Raw genomic sequence first — 19476 nt, 5'->3', positions numbered from 1 at the left:
ACATTTACTCGGAAAAGATTTCATCATTCACAATCCATATTCTTCACCTGCCACACTAACAAAATTGGCATTAAGTGGATTTTGCTGGCAGCACTCATTTAGCGCCAAAAAAAAAAACAATTACCAAACAAAGACACCATGATCATGTCTGGAATGAAAATCAAATGATTGCATTAAACATATTCTGATCAGAAAAAACCAACAACAGTATTTGCAGAGAGATATTTCACGTGCCTCCTCCCATCCCTGAAACATTTCTTATGGCAACAACAAACTGTGAACGAGAACATTACAAAACATCAAGACGATCTTCAACTTTTATTTCATTCATAACCGTGTATACAGGGCTGCTTATTACTTTGTACTTCCGATGGAGCAGAGGAAGGAGTGTACGAGTCTAATGGATGCAACGTTTGTACAAGGCGTGATTAATATTAAACTTTTTTTTTTTAGTGGTTAAGAACAGTCTGTACTGATCTCAGACCAGTCTCCTCCTCTTGCAGTCTCTCTCCATCTGATCTTCAGATGCATTTTTGACCGTTGCGGCACCCAATGGAGACACAGAGTTGAGCAGGGGGTCTTCAGACGCCTGTCCGAACAGAGACAAGAGCAGAGCAACACCGAAACCTGTGGCTCGCTCACCCTGATGATACACAGTGAAGAGTTATGAAGAATTGTTTAAGAGAAACCTGGATTATTTTGATTGATGGTCAGTGTGGTTTACTTACAGCGTGGACAGGTGAAGCGATGTCCACATGCACCCAAACACCCGGCCAATCAAAGCCCAGGTGAGAGGCGATGAAGAGGCCAGCGCAGGAGCTCTGAGCATTCTCACGGTCCTGTGGACACAGACAATATGTTTGCTTGTTATGCATGACTGGCAAAAGGATTAGAAGTATTGATTTATTTATTCAAAAAGTAAAACGAAAACTTGAAATTAAATTAGAGAAGAAAAAAAACATTGATAAATGATAATATATCCATCCATTTGTCAAATCAATCGATCCATCCATCCATCCATGTAGACACACATTATCCATCCATATATTTGACAAACATCTATCGATCTAAACATATGCTATCCATCTATTTAGCAATCTATCGATTCATCCATCCATCTAACTATCTATCCATCTATCTAGCCATCCATCTGTGCGTCTATCCATCCAGCCAGCCATCCATCTACCCATCCATTTAGCCATCCATCCATGCGTCTATGTAGCCATCCATCCATCTAGCCATCCATTCATGCGTCTATCTAGCCATCCATCTATCATCCATCCATCCACCCATCCATCCATCTATCTAGCCATTAATCCATTTAGCCATCTATCTAGCCATCCATCCATCCATCCATCTAGCCATCCATCCATGCGTCTATGTAGCCATCTACCCATCCATTTAGCCATCCATCCATGCGTCTATGTAGCCATCCATCCATCTAGCCATCCATTCATGCGTCTATCTAGCCATCCATCTATCCATCCATCCATCCATCCACCCATCCATCCATCCATCTATCTATCTATCTAGCCATTAATCCATTTAGCCATCTATCTAGCCATCCATCCATCCATCCATCTAGCCATCCATCCATGCGTCTATGTAGCCATCTACCCATCCATTTAGCCATCCATCCATGCGTCTATGTAGCCATCCATCCATCTAGCCATCCATTCATGCGTCTATCTAGCCATCCATCTATCCATCCATCCATCCATCCACCCATCCATCCATCCATCTATCTATCTATCTATCTAGCCATTAATCCATTTAGCCATCTATCTAGCCATCCATCCATCCATCTAGCCATCCATCCATGCGTCTATGTAGCCATCTATCCATTCATCTAGCCATCCATTCATGCATCTATGTAGCCATCTATTCATCCAGCCATCCATCTAGCCACCCACCCACCCATCTATCCATCCATCTATCTATACTGTACATCTATTCATCCATCCATTTATCCATCCATCCATCCATCCATCCATCTATCTAGCCATCCATTTAGACATGCATCTATGTAGCCATATATCCATCCATCCATCTATTTATCTAGCCATCCATTCATGCATCTATCTAGCCATCCATCCATCCATTTATCTAGCCATCCAGTCATGCACCTATCTAGCCAGCCAGCCAGCCATCCATCCATCCATCCATCCATCCATCCATCCATCCATCCATCCATCCATCCATCCATCCATCCATTCATGCATGCATCTATCTAGCCATCCATCCATCCATCTATACTGTACATCTATTCATCCATCCATTTATCCATCCATCCATGCATCTATGTAGCCATCTAGCCATCCATCTAGCCATCCATTCATACATCTATCTAGCCATCCATCCATCCATCTAGCCACCCATCTATCCATCCATCCATCCAGCCATCCATTTATACATCCATCCATGCATCTATGTAGTCATCTATCCATCCATCCATCTATTCATTCATGCATCTATCCATTTATCTAGCCATCCATCCATCTATCCATACTGTACATCTATTCATCCATCCATTTATCCATCCATCCATCTAGCCATCCATTTAGACATCCATCAATGCATCTATGTAGCCATCTATCCATCCATCCATCCATGCATCCATCTAGCCATCCATCCATTTATCTAGCCATCCATCCATCCATCTATACTGTACATCTATTCGTCCATCCATTTATCCATCCATCTAGCCATCCATCCATGCATCTATGTAGACATTTATCCATCCATCTAGCCATTCATTCATACATCTATCTAGCCATCCATCCATCTAGCCACCCATCTATCCATCCATCCATCTAGCCATCCATTTAGACATCCATCCATGCATCTATGTAGCTATCTATCCATCCATCCATCCATCCATTCATGCATCTATCTAGCCATCCATCCATTTATCTAGCCATCCATCCATCCATCCATTTATACTGTACATCTATTCATCCATCAATTTATCCATTCATCCATCTATCTTGCCATCCATCCATCCATTTAGACATCCATGCATCTATGTAGCCATCTATCCATCTATCTAGCCATCCATTCATGCATCTATCTAGCCATCCATCCAGCTACCCATCCATCCATCCATCCAACCAAAAAAAACTTAAAAACTTCCAAATGAAAAGGCCAAATAAAAAGTAATCATAAAACAGTAATAAAAGTTAAAATCTTTACTATTATTATTAACAACAATGAATAGAAAACAAAGCTAATTAAATACAAAAAGTTAAACTAAATAGTCCCTCATGTCCTTACGCTAAACTATTAATTTGCAGAGTAGTGAACATTTGTGTATGGAAAAACACATTCCCCTTTCAGAAGTTTGTGATGTCAGGTCTCACCGCCACAGAGTTCTTCATGTCTGCAAGAGCGGAGGTGAATTCACTGAAGTGCAGCTCTGGGCAGTAAACCAGAGGATGAGCCAGATCTCCACTGCTGCGTCCGGCGCGCACGCACGCTAATTCCCACTGCTCACTGTTGGTCATCACTGCTGCATGATGCTTCCCTGTGGAGATTCCCTACAACACACACAGTCAACATGTTTTCATGCGCCTGACAATTTGGAGATTTGGGCTTTTCATAAAGACGTTTGAGTCTAATGTAATGAAAACATGCCAAACACACATTGAAGAGTTTCTTTCTCACACTTGTGTCTGTAGATTTTGATTACAATAAATGTTTTGAGGGTGTTTAATCAAAATGTTTTTTTTTTTCTCCATAATTGTTCATTTCTGCATCACTTAACAACAAATTGCACAGGTTTATTCATATCTGTATTAAGATTTTTACTGAAGGATGCCATCACATCATATTATTAAATACCTGCAATATTTTCAGATATGGTCAACTTTTACAATTGACACACATAAATTAAATGTATTCTTGCCAAATAAAAGTATAAGTAAAAAATATATACTTAGCGGCCACTTTATTAGGTAAACCTGTACTTCTGCTCATTAAGTAAAATTTCCAATCAGCCAATCACATGGCAGCAACTCAGTGCATTTAGGCATATAGACATTGTCAAGACGAGCTGTTGCTGTTCAACCCAAGCATCAAAATGGGGAAGAAAGTTGATTTAAGTGACTTTGAACGTGACATGGATATTGGTGTCAGACGGGCTGGTCTATGTATTTCAAAAACTGCTGATCTACTGGGATTATGCACAACCATCTCTAGGGTTTACAGAGAATGGTCTGAATAAGAGAAAATATCCAGTGAGCGGAAGTTCTGTGGGCGCAAATGCCTTGTTGATGCCAGAGGTCAGAGGAGAATGACCAGAATGGTTCCAGCTGATAGAAAGGCAACAGTAACTCAAATAACTACTTGTTACAGTCGAGGTATGCAGAAGAGCATCTCTAAACACACAACATGTCCAACCTTGAGGCAGATGGGCTACAGCAGCAGAAGACCACACCGGGTGCCACTCCTGTCAGCTAAGAATAGGAAACTAATATGGCACACCAAAATAGGATGATAGAAGATTGGAAAAAGTTGCCTGCTTTGATGATTTCTGCTGCGACATTCGGATGGTAGGGTCAGAATTTGGTGTCAACAACATGAAAGCATGGATTCATCCTGCCTTTCATCAAAGGTTCAGGCTGGTGGTGGTGGTGGTGTAATGGTTTGGGGGATATTTTCTTGCCACACTTTGGGCTCATTGGTATCAATTGAGAATCATGTCAACGCCCAACCTACCTGAGTATTGTTGCTGACCATGTCTTTCCCTTTATGACCAAAGTCTACCCATCTTCTGATGGCTACTTCCAGCAGGATAACGCACAAATTCAAAGCATGAATCATCTCAGACTGATTTCTTGAACATGGTAATGATTTCACTGAACTCAAATGGCCTCCACAGTCACAAGAGCTCAATCCAATAGATCACCTTTGGGATGTGGTGGATTGGGAGATTCACATCATGGATGTGCAGCCGAGAAATTTGCAGCAACTGTGTGATACCATCATGTCAATATGGACTAAAATCTCTGAGGAATATTTCCAGTAGCTTGTTGAATCTATGCCATAAGGTTTTAAGGCAGTTCTGATGGTAAAATTGGTCCATCGGTATTAGTAAGTCGTACCTAATTAAGTGGCCGGTGATTGTGTAAATAGATATAATAAAAAAAAAACAAAAAAAAAACACATTTGTAGGTTGCATTTTACAGAAACATATCAGACCACCGCAATATTCTCCAGTGACTAAGGCACATGACAAAGTGATTCACTTTTAAAAAAGGGCATCACATGATTATGAGCACATGACTACTAACTCAAAATGTAACCGGTTTTGCCAAAATCCAAAGTGCAGCAGCTATAAAGTAGTAGAAACCACTATCTCTCCGTTGAAGAGAGAAGTGCTTTGCATTCTGGATTTCCTCCAGTTGCTCCTGATATCATGTGACACTTTGATTTCTCTTTTTACACTTCGCTGGAAAAACAATCTGGCCCACATCCACCAGATATCAACATATACCAGATCTTATTCTCACAAAAACATGTCAAGACTAGCACTTAGAACAACTGCTGTGAAATCTAACATAGAACAAGTGTCTTTTAAAGGAAGTTTAACCAAAAATTAACCTTCACTACTTATGGGTGAACTATCCTTTTAGGTAGTGCTGGGTGATAAGGACAAAATCAATTTTACATCTGATGATATTCATATCAGGTTAAGACAAAAGATATAACCATAGCATTCTGACTTATAATATTATGTCTCATTCTGAAGACAATCAGAAACGCACCTGAGCGCCGGTCAGTGTTGCCATGTCCAGTATGATGTCCGCTGACAGGTCTTTGCTTGCATACACAACCCCATCAGAGAGCACCAGCCTGCCTTCAGCATCAGTGTTGTTGATCTCTACAGTCCTGAGAGACGACAACACACGCACAGTTAGTACCGGTCTGGACACACTGAAGGTCAACCAATCCACACTTACTTTCCAGAGTAGAGAGTGTGAATGTCATCTGGGCGAGTGGCTGCAGGTCCCACTGAGTTCTCAGCCAGGCAGAAAACCGCATGAAGATTGTCCTTAAAGCCCTGAGACAAAACACATTACAGGTGGTTTATACCAGAGCCAAGCTTGCAGCTGGAATTAACACTCGCTTACCACAGTCTGAGTTCTGGTTTAGGTTTTGACCAAGAAACAGATTCCAATATCAAAAAATATACAGAAATTGGAGAGAAAAAAAAACAGATGTCATGACAAACCATCAAACATCATATCAGAATCCCTCACATAAACATTAAGGTTCAAACGTTTGGGGTAAGTTCATTTCTTAGATAATGAATTTAGCAACAATACAATAAATTGATCGGAAACGACAGTACATAATTGTATAGTAGGGGTGTAATGGATCACGATTGATCTGTGATTCGTACAGTTCACTACACACAGTTCGGAACACACGAGACCCACAAAATAATCTACCAACGTTTTTTAATGGCAGATAATTTTTGAATTTTTAACAAAAATCACAAAAAGCTTGCCTCTCTCGTCATTTAGGATTTCCTGTAAAATATAATGATGATGAAAGAAGTTGTGGTAGGTTATTCGGGATGTGGTGGGTTTCATTCAAGGTGTTTTCTGTCACTACTTGTTTAGCCTGCATTAATGCATTCAGTGTAAGCTGCACAATTAATCATTAAAAGATCAGGATCTTAACACCCACACAACATAAATTATAAATGATGGTGATTTGCTAATGTTTATTAATCCTTCGAATCGCTGCATTGAAATCTGAAAATGCAAAAATCAAGAAAGAGAGAGAGTCTTTACTCGTTTGAGTTAGTTATGAAGTTACAACCAGTCAAATAACACAGAAGTACTGGGATAACAGCTTATAGTTTAGATAAAACCACTGATGTTTATGGTAAAGATTAAAATCACCGTCATATACATTCAACTTGACAGTCAAAATGAAAGTTGCAGGCAGCAATTACATTGATTAACCAATAGGTGTCGACAACCAGCCATCAAAATTATGCCACTGAATAATTCTTCAAAAATGATCATCTAGCAATGAAACATGAAGTTTTATGAGTGAATCACTGAATCATTTATTGACAATAGACTACAAATATGGGTCGTACAAATTATAATGTAAGATTTCTACATTTAGTGTTATCAGCAGCAGTAGTAGCAATAGTGAATTTGCATAATTTACTTTCATTCAGCTGATTATTTCTTAAATTAATTTTTTAAAATTTGAGGCTCCAAGTTCTGTTTGTTAAAACCAAAAGTGTCTCGCAGTGCTGTTTTTGTAATAAATGGAAAGCAAGTGACATTTATCTCCCCCACTCTTTGGCTGATCCGAAAAATGGTCCGATCCGTTACAAAAAAAAAAAACAGTGTGATGTGAACCGTGAGATAAGTGATCCGTTAGTGTTACAAAAGGCTTCAATTTCACTGTGCATTAATGACAATGACAAGTTTAGCATTCAGTGATCTTTAGCTAGCAAAACGGTTAGAAGGATAAAATACCTGCTTGATAGTAGCTTTAAACGCTCCTAAAATGGCAGCAGCTCCTCCACAGTCTCTCTTCATCCCTGGCATTGTGGTCTTCAAGAAAACAGAAAGAGAAGAAAAACCTTGAAATGTACAAACTACAATCGTGGGTTCATCTGGAATTCATTCAAACTATAGTCTTACATGGTAAACATGCAAGAATGCAATTGAGAAATCTTTCTCTGATTTAATGTTTGATGGGAGACGTTTGTTGCAAAAGTCATCAATGATATGAGCTTATAATTTAAAATTTCAACCATTATTTGTTGCAAAAACACATTGAGTCGCTTTATAAGACATGCATTATCCTTCTGGCAGCATATGGTGTGCTTTATGATGAGCATGGAAGAGGCAGAAGCCAATTTTAAATGATTTAAAAAGAAAGTCATATACACAGAAGACAGCTTGAGGGGTAAAATGTGAGGTAATTTTCATTTTTAGGTGTCTTTTTCTGTTAACATTAATAAAATAAAGAATTAAACCAAGTTCACACTGATTCATCAATTTTAGCCCTGATTTTCGCTCTGTGGCAAATCTGGGCTTGTTCACACAATTGACATTCATGTAGTGTAAATGATCAACAACGCGATCAAAGGGAATCTGTGCAATATCTGGACCAGATATTAATAAAATGAGCTTAAAGGGGCTAATAAATTTGTCCTTAAAATGGTGTTTACAAAATTTAAAACTGCTTTTATTCTAGCCAAAATAAAACAAATAAGACTTTCTTCAGGAGAAAAAAAATATTATCAGACATACAGTGAAAATTTCCTTCTCTGTTAAACATCATTTGGGAAAGATAAAAAAATAAATAAATAAAATAAAATAATTTCTACAATGATGACCATGTTATTTTACATTTGATTGTTCAATTTCTGTATTTGAATACTTGAATATGACTCCCTAGAAAATCATAATGCACTCTTTATTTATTTATTTTTGCTTGTAATTAATTATAATTTATTAGAAAAAGACTTGATCCTAGTCAATCTAAATTAGTAAAATCAATCCAAATAGAGCTATTCAAATCATCTGGTGAAATGATACTCGTATCTCAGCAAAACAAAACATTGCAATGTCAGATTTCACAGCCCTAGCTTTGCTCTGACCATATTTCAGTGCACTAGGCTGTCAGTAAGGTGTGATATTTACTTTGCCCTTGATGCTGAGTCCACCGGTGTCATAGACAATGCCTTTGCCCACCCAGGCAATGGTCTGTGTGGCGCCTGAAGGTGTGTGGCTGAGCACAGCCAAAGCAGGAGGATTCAGGGCCGCTTTACCAACTCCATAGATGCCTGAAAACAGAGCCATTTCACACACACACACATTAAAAAACCTGCACAGGAATTACAGTTGACCTTATATTCTGTATTTTCAGGCTAAAACAACATGCACTGTTTCTTTTAGTGCCAGAAAAAGTCATCTAGATGAATAAGTGCTAAATCAGCACTTCTAAATTAGCATCACTCATCTCGTGATGAGACTGCAAGCTCATCTCTTTCATAACACGTCAGAAAATGTTGCAATCTGCTGAGTTTTGAAAGCACAAGCTCAAGATTACCTCCAAAGCCCTTTTGTTTCAGTTCCTCTCCTCGAATTATAGTCGGAGTGATACCCAAGGCATTTCCCACTGTCTTGATTTCCTGCAGAATATGACATCATTTACATACACACAGAGCTTGACATTAACTTTTTTGATCACCGGCCACTGCGGCTAGTAGTTTTCCAACGTTACTAGCCACTCTGCATTTTCACTAGCCATAATTTTGTTGTTGGGAAAATATATTTTATATGCATAAATTTGACTTTGACATGCTAAAATAATTGATTTAAATTGAGCAAATCAATTAGCAAATGGGTCATTGGTTTCATAGCGTTAAATTGCAATTATTTTTGACATTTCACATGACTTTTCAGAGCTCAAAATTAAGGATTTACCAAATTTAGGACTGACCACACCAAACAATAATTATTTTCTAGCCACAAATTTTAAATGCGTCAAAACAAGCAAAATACAGCTGCATACTACTTTTTATTAAACAGAATTAAAAAAATTTTTTAAACAATGAAAAACAATTGACTTTAAAAAAAATAAATAAATTATTGTCTACTATCTAAAACTATACCAAAGGTCTCTCGGATCACCAGTTAACTACACATAAATAGAGAGTTAAAAAAAAAAGATAATTAAACCATATTAACAAAATCAAAAGCAAATAAACCTCAAATAAACCTTTCAGATGAAAGACATACCGTGTGCAATAATGAAAAGATGATCACATGCACTCGGTTAAGGCCAGTTAATAATCTGTTCAAAGTGAAAGCAACCAGCGCTGCTTACAAAAAGACAAATTTGGAGCTCTTGAAAGCAGCAGGACTGAGGGTGCATGTTCATCACTTTTTGTCTATTTGAAAGAGAACCGATCACAGTTGCGTTTCCAGATATAGTTACTTCACGAAAGGAAACGGGAGCGCGCAGGCGCTTTAAGAAGTCGTGCATCACATCAGCTGTTAGCGCGAGTGATCATCCTTGCTTCTGCTCGCGCGAACACAATTATTTTTGTCAGTCATGCGGCTTCTTCATTCTAAGATCACATTTGCACGCATATTGGGTCATCCTTATTGTTGAACCCTGCTTTTAAGAAAACTACCATTTAAAATTATTTTCAACCAGCCAAAGTGGCTAGTGGGATTGTCTGTCTAACCCGCCAAAGCTGAAATCTACCTGCATTTGGCGGGTGTTAATGTCAAGCCCTGCATACACAAAAATATAGACATACAGTCATACATATTATCAATAGGAATGTCCATTTCAGTAAGTTCTTTGTACAGCATTGTAAAAGTAAACTAACTACAAGAATTTTAAATGCTAAATAATAAGCTCAATGTTTAAATCTCTCAAAACAATGATAACAGACTTTACAAAAAAATCTCAATACAATGCTTATGCAAACAATAAACAGCTAATGAGCATTTGCATTCAATTTTAGCGCTGCTTGTTTGAAGTGCATGACCTATTTATCAGGTCTAACAAAAGGTACAAACAAAAAAGTGCTCCACACAGTTTATATATAACAATTTAAATAGGAATGGTTACTGCGCCCTAAGCATCCAGATTATTTTATACTGCATTATAAAATGAAGCTATTGTGCATGGTGGAACAAAAAACAGATGCATAAAAAAAAGTACCTCCAGGAAGTCGTCAGTGTTCATCTCGCTGCATGGAGTGTCCACGATTCGAGCAGCCAGACGAACTCCATCTGCTGCATTAGCAAGACACTGTTAAACGAACAGAGGGACACACATACATTAATAAACTAGTAATAAAAGTTTGAACCAGCTTAATCCTGATCATATGTAGTGTGCTCTATTCAGGTGAGTGGGTTTGACAAACCACCTGTAGAAGACACTCTTTCCTCTCTTATGCACCAGGCACTTTGTTAGAAATACTTGTTTGTTAGTATAGCTAAGCTTTTTATAGCTTTCTATTTTCTATAGATATATTGTCCAGATCGAAATAACATTATTTTCTATGGCTATAACTTATAAATCTAAAATGGCCAGTTTTTTACTAATTATATTCCATTAGATTCTTCATTCACACATCCTTTGTTTTTTTTTTAAGGTCATGGGTTGTTGTCATAAATTTGTCAAATACACAATGCTATATGTAGTGAAATCTTGAGTCCATGTAATCAAGAGGAATCTCGAAACACCTTAGTCTATTCTATATCACAAACTTGTGCATTAATATATTTCCAACTATAAATATTGAAAGTAATGTGTTCTTACTGAAAATCCCCACCTCACCCCTGAAAACAGGCACTCTAAATACCCGGGTTTTACACTTATTTATCCAAAAAAGCAAAGTATGGAACGTTGAGACTTTCAGACTCAGATGTTGATGGGCAAAATAACCATATAAAGTTAATATTTAGGGAAGTTGAGTGCATAGTGCAGATATTAGAAGCCTAAAGCAGCATTTCTCAATCAGATCAATTTGTTTTTCATAATAATTTGTTTATGTGATACATATATTACACACTACCTGACAAAAGTCTTATCACCAATCCATGTTTTAGGAACAATATAATAATTTGATTTTAAGCTGACAACTTGGTATCAAAAGTGGCTAATGAGAAAGGCAAAGGCCTCTAGATTACGCTTATTTTACCAAAATAAATATAATCATGACTTGATTTTTAATTACTAATTTAGGACAGTAAGGTCTGACTTTGCTTAAACAAAAGTAATCTAAATACTGTACAGTGTAGAATATAAAGTCAAGGTGCAGTGGAAACAGATTTAATATTGTGTATAACTCCCATTAGCTTTGAGGACTGCATCCATACATCTCTGCAATGACTCAAATAACTTATTAATTAAGTCATTATGTCTAAGAAAGCGTTCTTGCAGGACTCCCAGAGTTCATCAAGATTCTTTGGATTCATCTTCAATGCGTCTTCCATGTTACCACAGACATGCTCAATAAGGTTCATGTCTGGTGACTGGAGTGGTCAATCCTGGAGCACCTTGACCTTCTTTGCTTTCAGGAACTTTGATGTGGAGGCTGAAGTATGAGAAGGAGCCCTATCCTGCTGGAGAATTTGCCCTCTCCTGTGGTTTGTGATGTAATGGGCAGCACAAATGTCTGATGCTGCCATCCACTCTGCAGATCTCTTAAAACCCAACTTGACTGATTTCTGTGAGAATCTTGGGTCCATGCCGGTTTCAGTAGGTCTTCTGCAGTATTTGTGGTGTGATTGGGATGCAGCTCAACAGATGATTCATCAGAAAAATCCACCTTCTGCCACTTTTACAAATGATCAACTAGAAGTGAAATTATTTGTATTGCTCTTATAACTGGGATCAACAACAAGACTTTTGTCAAGTAGTGTGTGTGTGTGTGTAGATATATATATATATATATATATATATATATATCTCGCAGCAGGACTGAGAAAGTGTATGAAGTGCGTGTTGACCTCAAGTGTGGAAAGCTCCAGAGGCCCGTTGTCCTGACCCACAGTGATAAACTCCAGAGTCACGTGTTTCTTCTCTGTCCTGCGAGAAGACGCCGAGCGGCGGGTGAAGAGCGGGAAAGCTCTAGCAATAGCACACGCTGATGCAAACACCTCAGTGCGCTCGCAAACCATCTGAAAGGAGAAAAACAAACATACAGTATTAGCTAATGCGAAAGATGAAGAAATGCTTCAAGTTCAGCTCGATTAACAGCATTTGTAGCATAATGCTGACAAAAAGATCAAATACCTGCGAATGGTGTATTGAAACTAACATATGATGTGGAGAAAGTCTACTACTGTATGTACTTCTGTCGCAAAACATTTGTCTCATTTTGACTCGCTCTTTCTGAACATACCATAAAAGTCTGTCACCTGAGCCAAAATTGGGCATCTTTGGAGACATCTCACAAATATATAAATCACAGGCAGTAACCGTGTATGATATTAGCAAAGAAAAGAATTCTACAGAATTGAAAGTCAAATTGGAAGTTTTTGAAATCTGGATTAGGAGTTTGATTGGATTTTGATTTAATTTATTTATTTTCGAACAGAAATATCGTACATAAAATATCATTAAAAAAAATTTAATTTCAACATGGTCGAATATGGAGTGGGATGAAGCACAAGCTTATTATTTTCCCACCACATTACCACACACATCATTCATCCATTACTTAAACTTGCTTCTTCTTTTACTTATCTCTTTGTTTTACATGAGACATATTCTATCCTTTTGGCTCCTTTGACATATTGTTTGAATCCATTTGTACTCTTACATTTTGTGACATAGATCTAAAGAAAAACATAGTACTGCAAATAGCCATTAATTAAAATTTCATCATACCTTTCTCATTTTATCCTTTTTCAGTCATCTTCATCATTATATTCCTTAATTAATATTTTATACAACTTGTTAAATTGATTATTATCCTGACATTGTTTGAGTGTCTGATCTAGACTGTTCCATAGTTTTACTATTTAAGTTGTCCTTGTTTCAACCTCCTGAAATGTTGTTCTTCTCTCCCCCTTGTCTTTCTTCAAGGAACTTTTGTATGCATTTCGGGAGTAATTTATTCCTAGCTTTAAACATAAATTGTGCTGTTTTAAATATAACCAAATCATTGAACTTGAGTATCTTCAATTTAAAAAAAATAATGGATTTGTATGCTCCAAATACCCCATGTTCTAATCAGTCTAATGACTTTTTTCTGCATTGCACATAAGAATCGTAAATTAGATTTATATGTATTCCCTCAAATTTCAACACAATAACTCGTATATGGCAACATAAGTGTGTTTTTATATATACACACATATATATATATATATACACACACACACACACACACATACATATATATATATATATATATATATATATATATATATATATATATATATATATATATATATATATATACACACATACATACACACACACACACACACAAATAAATATATATATATATATATATATATATATATATACACACACACACACACACACACACACACACACACACATACATACATATATACATACATATATACATATATATATACATGTATGTATATATATATACACACATTTATTGTCTAGAATAAATCTTGCTTTACACACTATTGCTACAGTTTTTACTATTTTTGATATCACATTATTTATTTGCGGTTTCCAACTAATTTTATGATCCAATACAACCAAGAAACTTAATTGCATATACTCTCTGTAGAACTTTATTATAAATTTTTAAATCCTTGTAGTATGCCACAATTTACATATCTATATGACGATTTATGGTTGCCAATTTTCATGAACTGTAGCCTATTTTTTACTAACTGCTTATCCACTCCAAGGCTACTCCTCTTATACCATACCTTTCTAATTTATTTACCAATATATTATATATAATATATTAGTTTAAATTTTATGTTGCCCATGGTAAAATTGAGATGTGTGAGCAAAACAAAAACTTTCAAAATCTGGAATCCAATTAGGCTTTATATCAGCGATGCGGCTTGACACTCTATATAGCCTGGACTAGTTTGGCATACGTCAAGTTTTAAAAATATAATTTATTTATTATATTTAATCTTTGTTTTTACTTATGCTTTCTTGATGATATTGTATTATGCGTGTCCGACATTCTGTGTAGTGTGAAATGGCTTTTGTACTCTTTCTGTTCTATTTAAGGGTATTGTTCATTTTCTAATGCTACAAACAATAATTTATATATATACACACAAAAAAAACTATTATCTTACAATAAAGTTCTTAATATATTTTATTAAATTATTAATATATTTAAGTTATGTGTGTTTAAAGTATATATTGCTGCTTCGTTACAATCTAAAGCACTTTTGTATCTTATGAAAGCGTCTGTGTGTGAAGTAGCAATTAATAACTGGGCCAGTTGGCATTTCTGTATGGAGTTTGCATGTTCTTCCCTTGTTCACGTGGGTTTCCTCCATGTGCTCCGGCTTCCCCCATAGGTGAATTGAATAAACTAAATTGGCTGTAGTGTATGTGTGTGGATGAGTTTGTATGAATGTTTCCAAGTACTGTGTTGCAGATGGAAGGGCATCCACTGTGCAAAACATATGCTGGATAAGTTTGTGGTTCATTACGCTGTGGCGACCCCTGATGAATAAAAGGACTAAGCTGAAGAAAAATTTATTAACGAATAATAATGAAAATAATAACCAGTAAACTCCAAATTCAGCAAATAAGAATTTCTGTACGCATTAATTGAAATAATTAAAATGTGAATTCTTGTAATTATTTCACAAGATTACCATTAACAAATAAATAAATGCATTTTTGAAATGTGCAATTTCACATTTATTATCAGTTGCCAAACAAAGGATTTCACATTAATCCAGAAACATACATGAATTAACATTTTATATAAACACATTTGTGTGCATGTGTGTGTTTATGGTTCATTTTAAATACTTCTGTACAATATTACATGAACCTAATCATTTAAACAATCACATAAGTATATGAGAAGTAGAAATAGGGATTGCATCTGTCAAATGAAAATTATGGTCATGAGAAAAAAATAAATAAAAAGAGAAATGAAGATTACCCACTGAAACATTTTCAGTAGTTTCAGTCGGCTGTTTTTGACAGCTTGTGGTTCAGTCTACTTGAACAAAAGAACTTCACATACTTTAAAGTTCTGGTAAAGTGCTTTGAAATGTGCATTTTTATTTGATGTTTAATTTCAACTGAAACACAAAATGAGGGTGGGACATCGAGTTGCTCATTCCCTTTTAAAAAAACCAGCCAATAGTGTTTTGTTCTATCACCGCTCTGCCAGTGAGAGTGGTTGAGCTCAAGTGAATCAAATGAAAAGCAAATGAGAAGCATCTTGAAGTGGGACGGGGCATGTCAGATACTAGAGAGCATTTGATTGGTTATGATATGAGGAGAAACTATAGTCTAGAGTTGACATGTATAAAACCGTTGATCTATTGAGGCGGAAGTGACAAGCTTTACATGTTTATGTCAGTTTTATATCTTCCAAATGCGAACTGTGACACTGTTTTGGAGCACACTAACTCATAGACATCCTAAAAATGAACAATACTGATACTTACATCTACAAAACATTATTTTAATTTCATGGGATCTTTAAGGACATTTTTACAGGAACTTCAATAATGGTGTAAACTGACCACAATGCAGCGGTTGTTGCCGGCAGGCAGGCAGGTTCGGATCAGGCGGGTGAGGAAGTGGGCAGAGGATGGGCTGTTGTGGCGACTGACCCGTGAGGGAAGAGCCGCCACCGCTGCATGACTTAAATACAGCGGGCAACTGTCCGTAGGGTTGGGGTTCAGAGAAGACAGAGCGGCTTGCCAGAGCTGAAAACAAACACAGCACACATTCATTAAAACAGTAGCACCATGCTGTATTACCCGACATCTACAATGAAGAAAAAAACTACAAAAATGACAACATGCAACTACTAGAGGAACACTAAACAGCCCAGGCTAACAGGTCTGTCAGGAAACCTGAAGGTTACGATAAACGGATTTGTTTGAGCACTTCCTCACAACTAGACAACATGGGAAATTTGAGCTAAAGTGGGTTTTATATTCGCACATTCGGAATTTCACCTAAATAATATCATTTCGGAAAAGTGTATATACAAATTCATAATAGGGAAATCACATTAGCAGCCAATGACTATTAAAGTACAGCAATGCTCACGGTCAATAAATTAGAGTATACAGAAATCAGAGAGAGAAATTCAATACCTTTTAAGACTCTTTTCATACATTTTATGACATTATAACCACTTTCATCCGGAAACAATGGAGAAATTTTAACTTGTGTGCACACACTCACATATACACATATACACATATACATATATATATATATATATATATATATATATATATATATATATATATATATATATACACACACACAGACACACACACACACACACACACACACAAATTTACACACATATACATGCACACATATAAATATACACTAAATATAAAGGCAAGGCAAGTTTAGTTATACAGCACATTTCATACACAGAGGAAATTCAAAGTGCTTTACATAAACAGGAATAAAATAGACATGTATAAATAAAATAAAAACAAATAATATAAAAAACAGATGAAAACGGCGCAAACTCCAAAACACCGGTGTATCATATTTTCTCATTTTACTCTGGGATTCACCATTCTGATGATCTGGAAGAAATTTATTAACAAAGCACACATCATAGGGCGTCACGGTGGCACAGTGGGTAGCTCAGTCACCTCACAACAAGAAGGTGGTGCGAGCCCCGGCTGGGTCAGTTGGCATTTCTGTGCGTAGTTTGCATGTTCTCCCAGTGTTTGGGTGGGGTGCTCCAGTTTCCCCCACAGTCCAAGACATGAGGTATAAGTGAATTAGGCAAGTCAAATTGTCCGTAGTGTACGTGTGTGAATGAGAGTGTGTGTGTGTTTCCCAGTGATAGGTTGCAGCTGGAAGGGCATCCGCTGTGTAAAACATACAGTATGCTGGATAAGTTGGCAGTTCATTCCGCTGTGACGACCCGTCGACCCCTGATTAATAAAGGAACTACGCCAAAAGGAAAATGAATGAGTACACATCCTAATTACCATGATATGGCTACGGTACATCATATTATCTTGAAGAAAACAAAGGTTATAGCATGTTATATTTCAAGAAAACATGAAGCATTGTTGTTTTGTGCCTACTTTGAATTCAAATATAAAGTTAAAAGGCCTCATAAAAGTAATTATATCACTATTGATGCATGCTGTGTAAATGCATTCATGTCACCTTTGAGCTGCCTTAGTAGTTTGTATTAATTTTAACGTAAATGTATTGATGACACCTAAACGCCACCTCAAAATTAACGTTATTCCTGTGCTGCTTTCTGACTCGTGGTACTGTCCTTATAAAAATTAATCATGGTTTTGATATATTTAACGTGTGACAACCAAAGCAGTTTTTTTTTTAGCAAAATTTCCTCCACTTTACTCGATGTGTAACTACACGTTTTTACTGTAACGTTAACAAAACTATGATTATTTACTTTTTTGCTGTTAATTTTCGCAAGAGTTCGGTTGTGGAAATGTAATGTAACAAATGTCATTAAAAAGCTTTAAAGAGTGTCGTAAAATGATAACTGAAATGTTTCTATTAGTAAAAGCAGATTAACGTCAGTGGTCTGTTACACAACACTAGTCAGCACGGACAGGTTTCACTGTAACTTTAGCAGGTAAGCTAACGTCAATCTGTGTTTACCAGTGGAAATGCTTGATGTTTAACACTGCGTACCTCTTTGGTGACCACTGGCTGTAGTTTTCCCTTCACCTGGGTCCAGTTGGCCTGCTGTAGATTAGCGAGCTGACCGACGATCAGGACCGGTCGGTTTTGCGGCTCCGAGTCCCCGGCTGAAGCCTTGAACTCCAGCAGCACGTTCGCCATCTTCCGCCCGAATGAGACTCTTCTGGAGGAAGACGCACTTTGACCTTCCGCTTCTGCTGCTCCGTCTCGCGAGTGCTTGCAGTTTAGTTATGGTATGTGATATACAGCCCTAAATCCTTTTGAGGGTCCCTTCAAAATTGAAGGCAGAGTGAAAAACCAAACAAGCTGCGACCGGAAGTTAACGATTATTGTTTATATAATTTATTAAATTAGCCATTAGCTGTATTTTAGGAACGTCCACCTCTACATCACCCCAACCCTATATCTAACCATCAAAATAATGTAAAAACAGTAATTACACAGAAAATTACTCGTATTATGTATTAAATTACCCTTTAAATTGTATTTCATTAACGTCTACTCCTACCCCAAACTCCAACAGTAATGTAAAATCTGAATTATTGTTGTAACAACGTCACAAAATTACATTATGTTGACGTGAGTATATAAGAAGAAACTGCTGATCTACTAGGATTTTCTTGAACAACCATCTCTAGAGTTTACAGAGAATGGTTCGAAAACAAGAACATATCCAGTGAGCGGCAATTCTGTGTAGGAGAATGGCCAGACTGGTTCCAGCTGATAGAAAGGCAACAGTTACTCAAATAACCACTCGTTACAACCGAGTATAACTGAGGCTACAGTTCACACAGTCTCACCAAAATTGGACAATGGAAGATTGGAAAAACGTTTTCTGGTCTGATGAGTCTCGATTTCTGCTGCAACATTTGGATGGTAGGGTCAGAATTTGCCATCAGCAACATAAAAAACATGGATGCATCCAGCCTTGTATCAACGGTTCAGGCTGCTGGTGGTGTAATGATGTGGGGGATATTTTCTTGGCACACTTTGGGCCCATTTGTACCAACTGACCATTGTGTCAACGCCACAGCCTACCTGAGTATTGTTGCTGACCATGTCCATCCCTTTATGACCACAGTGTCCCTATCTTCTGAT

General features: G+C 37.0%; 1 protein-coding gene and 1 long non-coding RNA gene across 2 annotated transcripts in view; both read right to left on the bottom strand.

Moving 5' to 3' along the window:
- The window catches only part of LOC147843665 (uncharacterized), a 628067-nt gene that overhangs the window by 272597 nt on the left and 335994 nt on the right, over positions 1 to 19476 (bottom strand). The gene's annotated exons all lie outside the window — the stretch shown is intronic.
- Positions 441 to 18532, bottom strand: npepl1 (aminopeptidase like 1). The gene is given in 12 exon segments (NM_001017688.1): positions 441 to 643; positions 729 to 839; positions 3360 to 3536; positions 5766 to 5889; positions 5961 to 6061; positions 7506 to 7583; positions 8682 to 8824; positions 9091 to 9172; positions 10720 to 10809; positions 12516 to 12686; positions 16236 to 16421; positions 18370 to 18532. Coding segments are annotated over 12 exon segments (1578 nt in total). The 5' UTR covers positions 18520 to 18532; the 3' UTR covers positions 441 to 478.

The sequence above is a fragment of the Danio rerio genome, chromosome 6 (genome assembly GCF_052040795.2).
Source record: "Danio rerio strain M-AB ecotype USA chromosome 6, GRCz13ab, whole genome shotgun sequence".
In the NCBI taxonomy this organism is placed as follows: Eukaryota; Metazoa; Chordata; class Actinopteri; order Cypriniformes; family Danionidae; genus Danio; species Danio rerio.
Note: the sequence above shows the minus strand (reverse complement) of the source record. Positions and strands in the feature narration are given on the sequence as shown.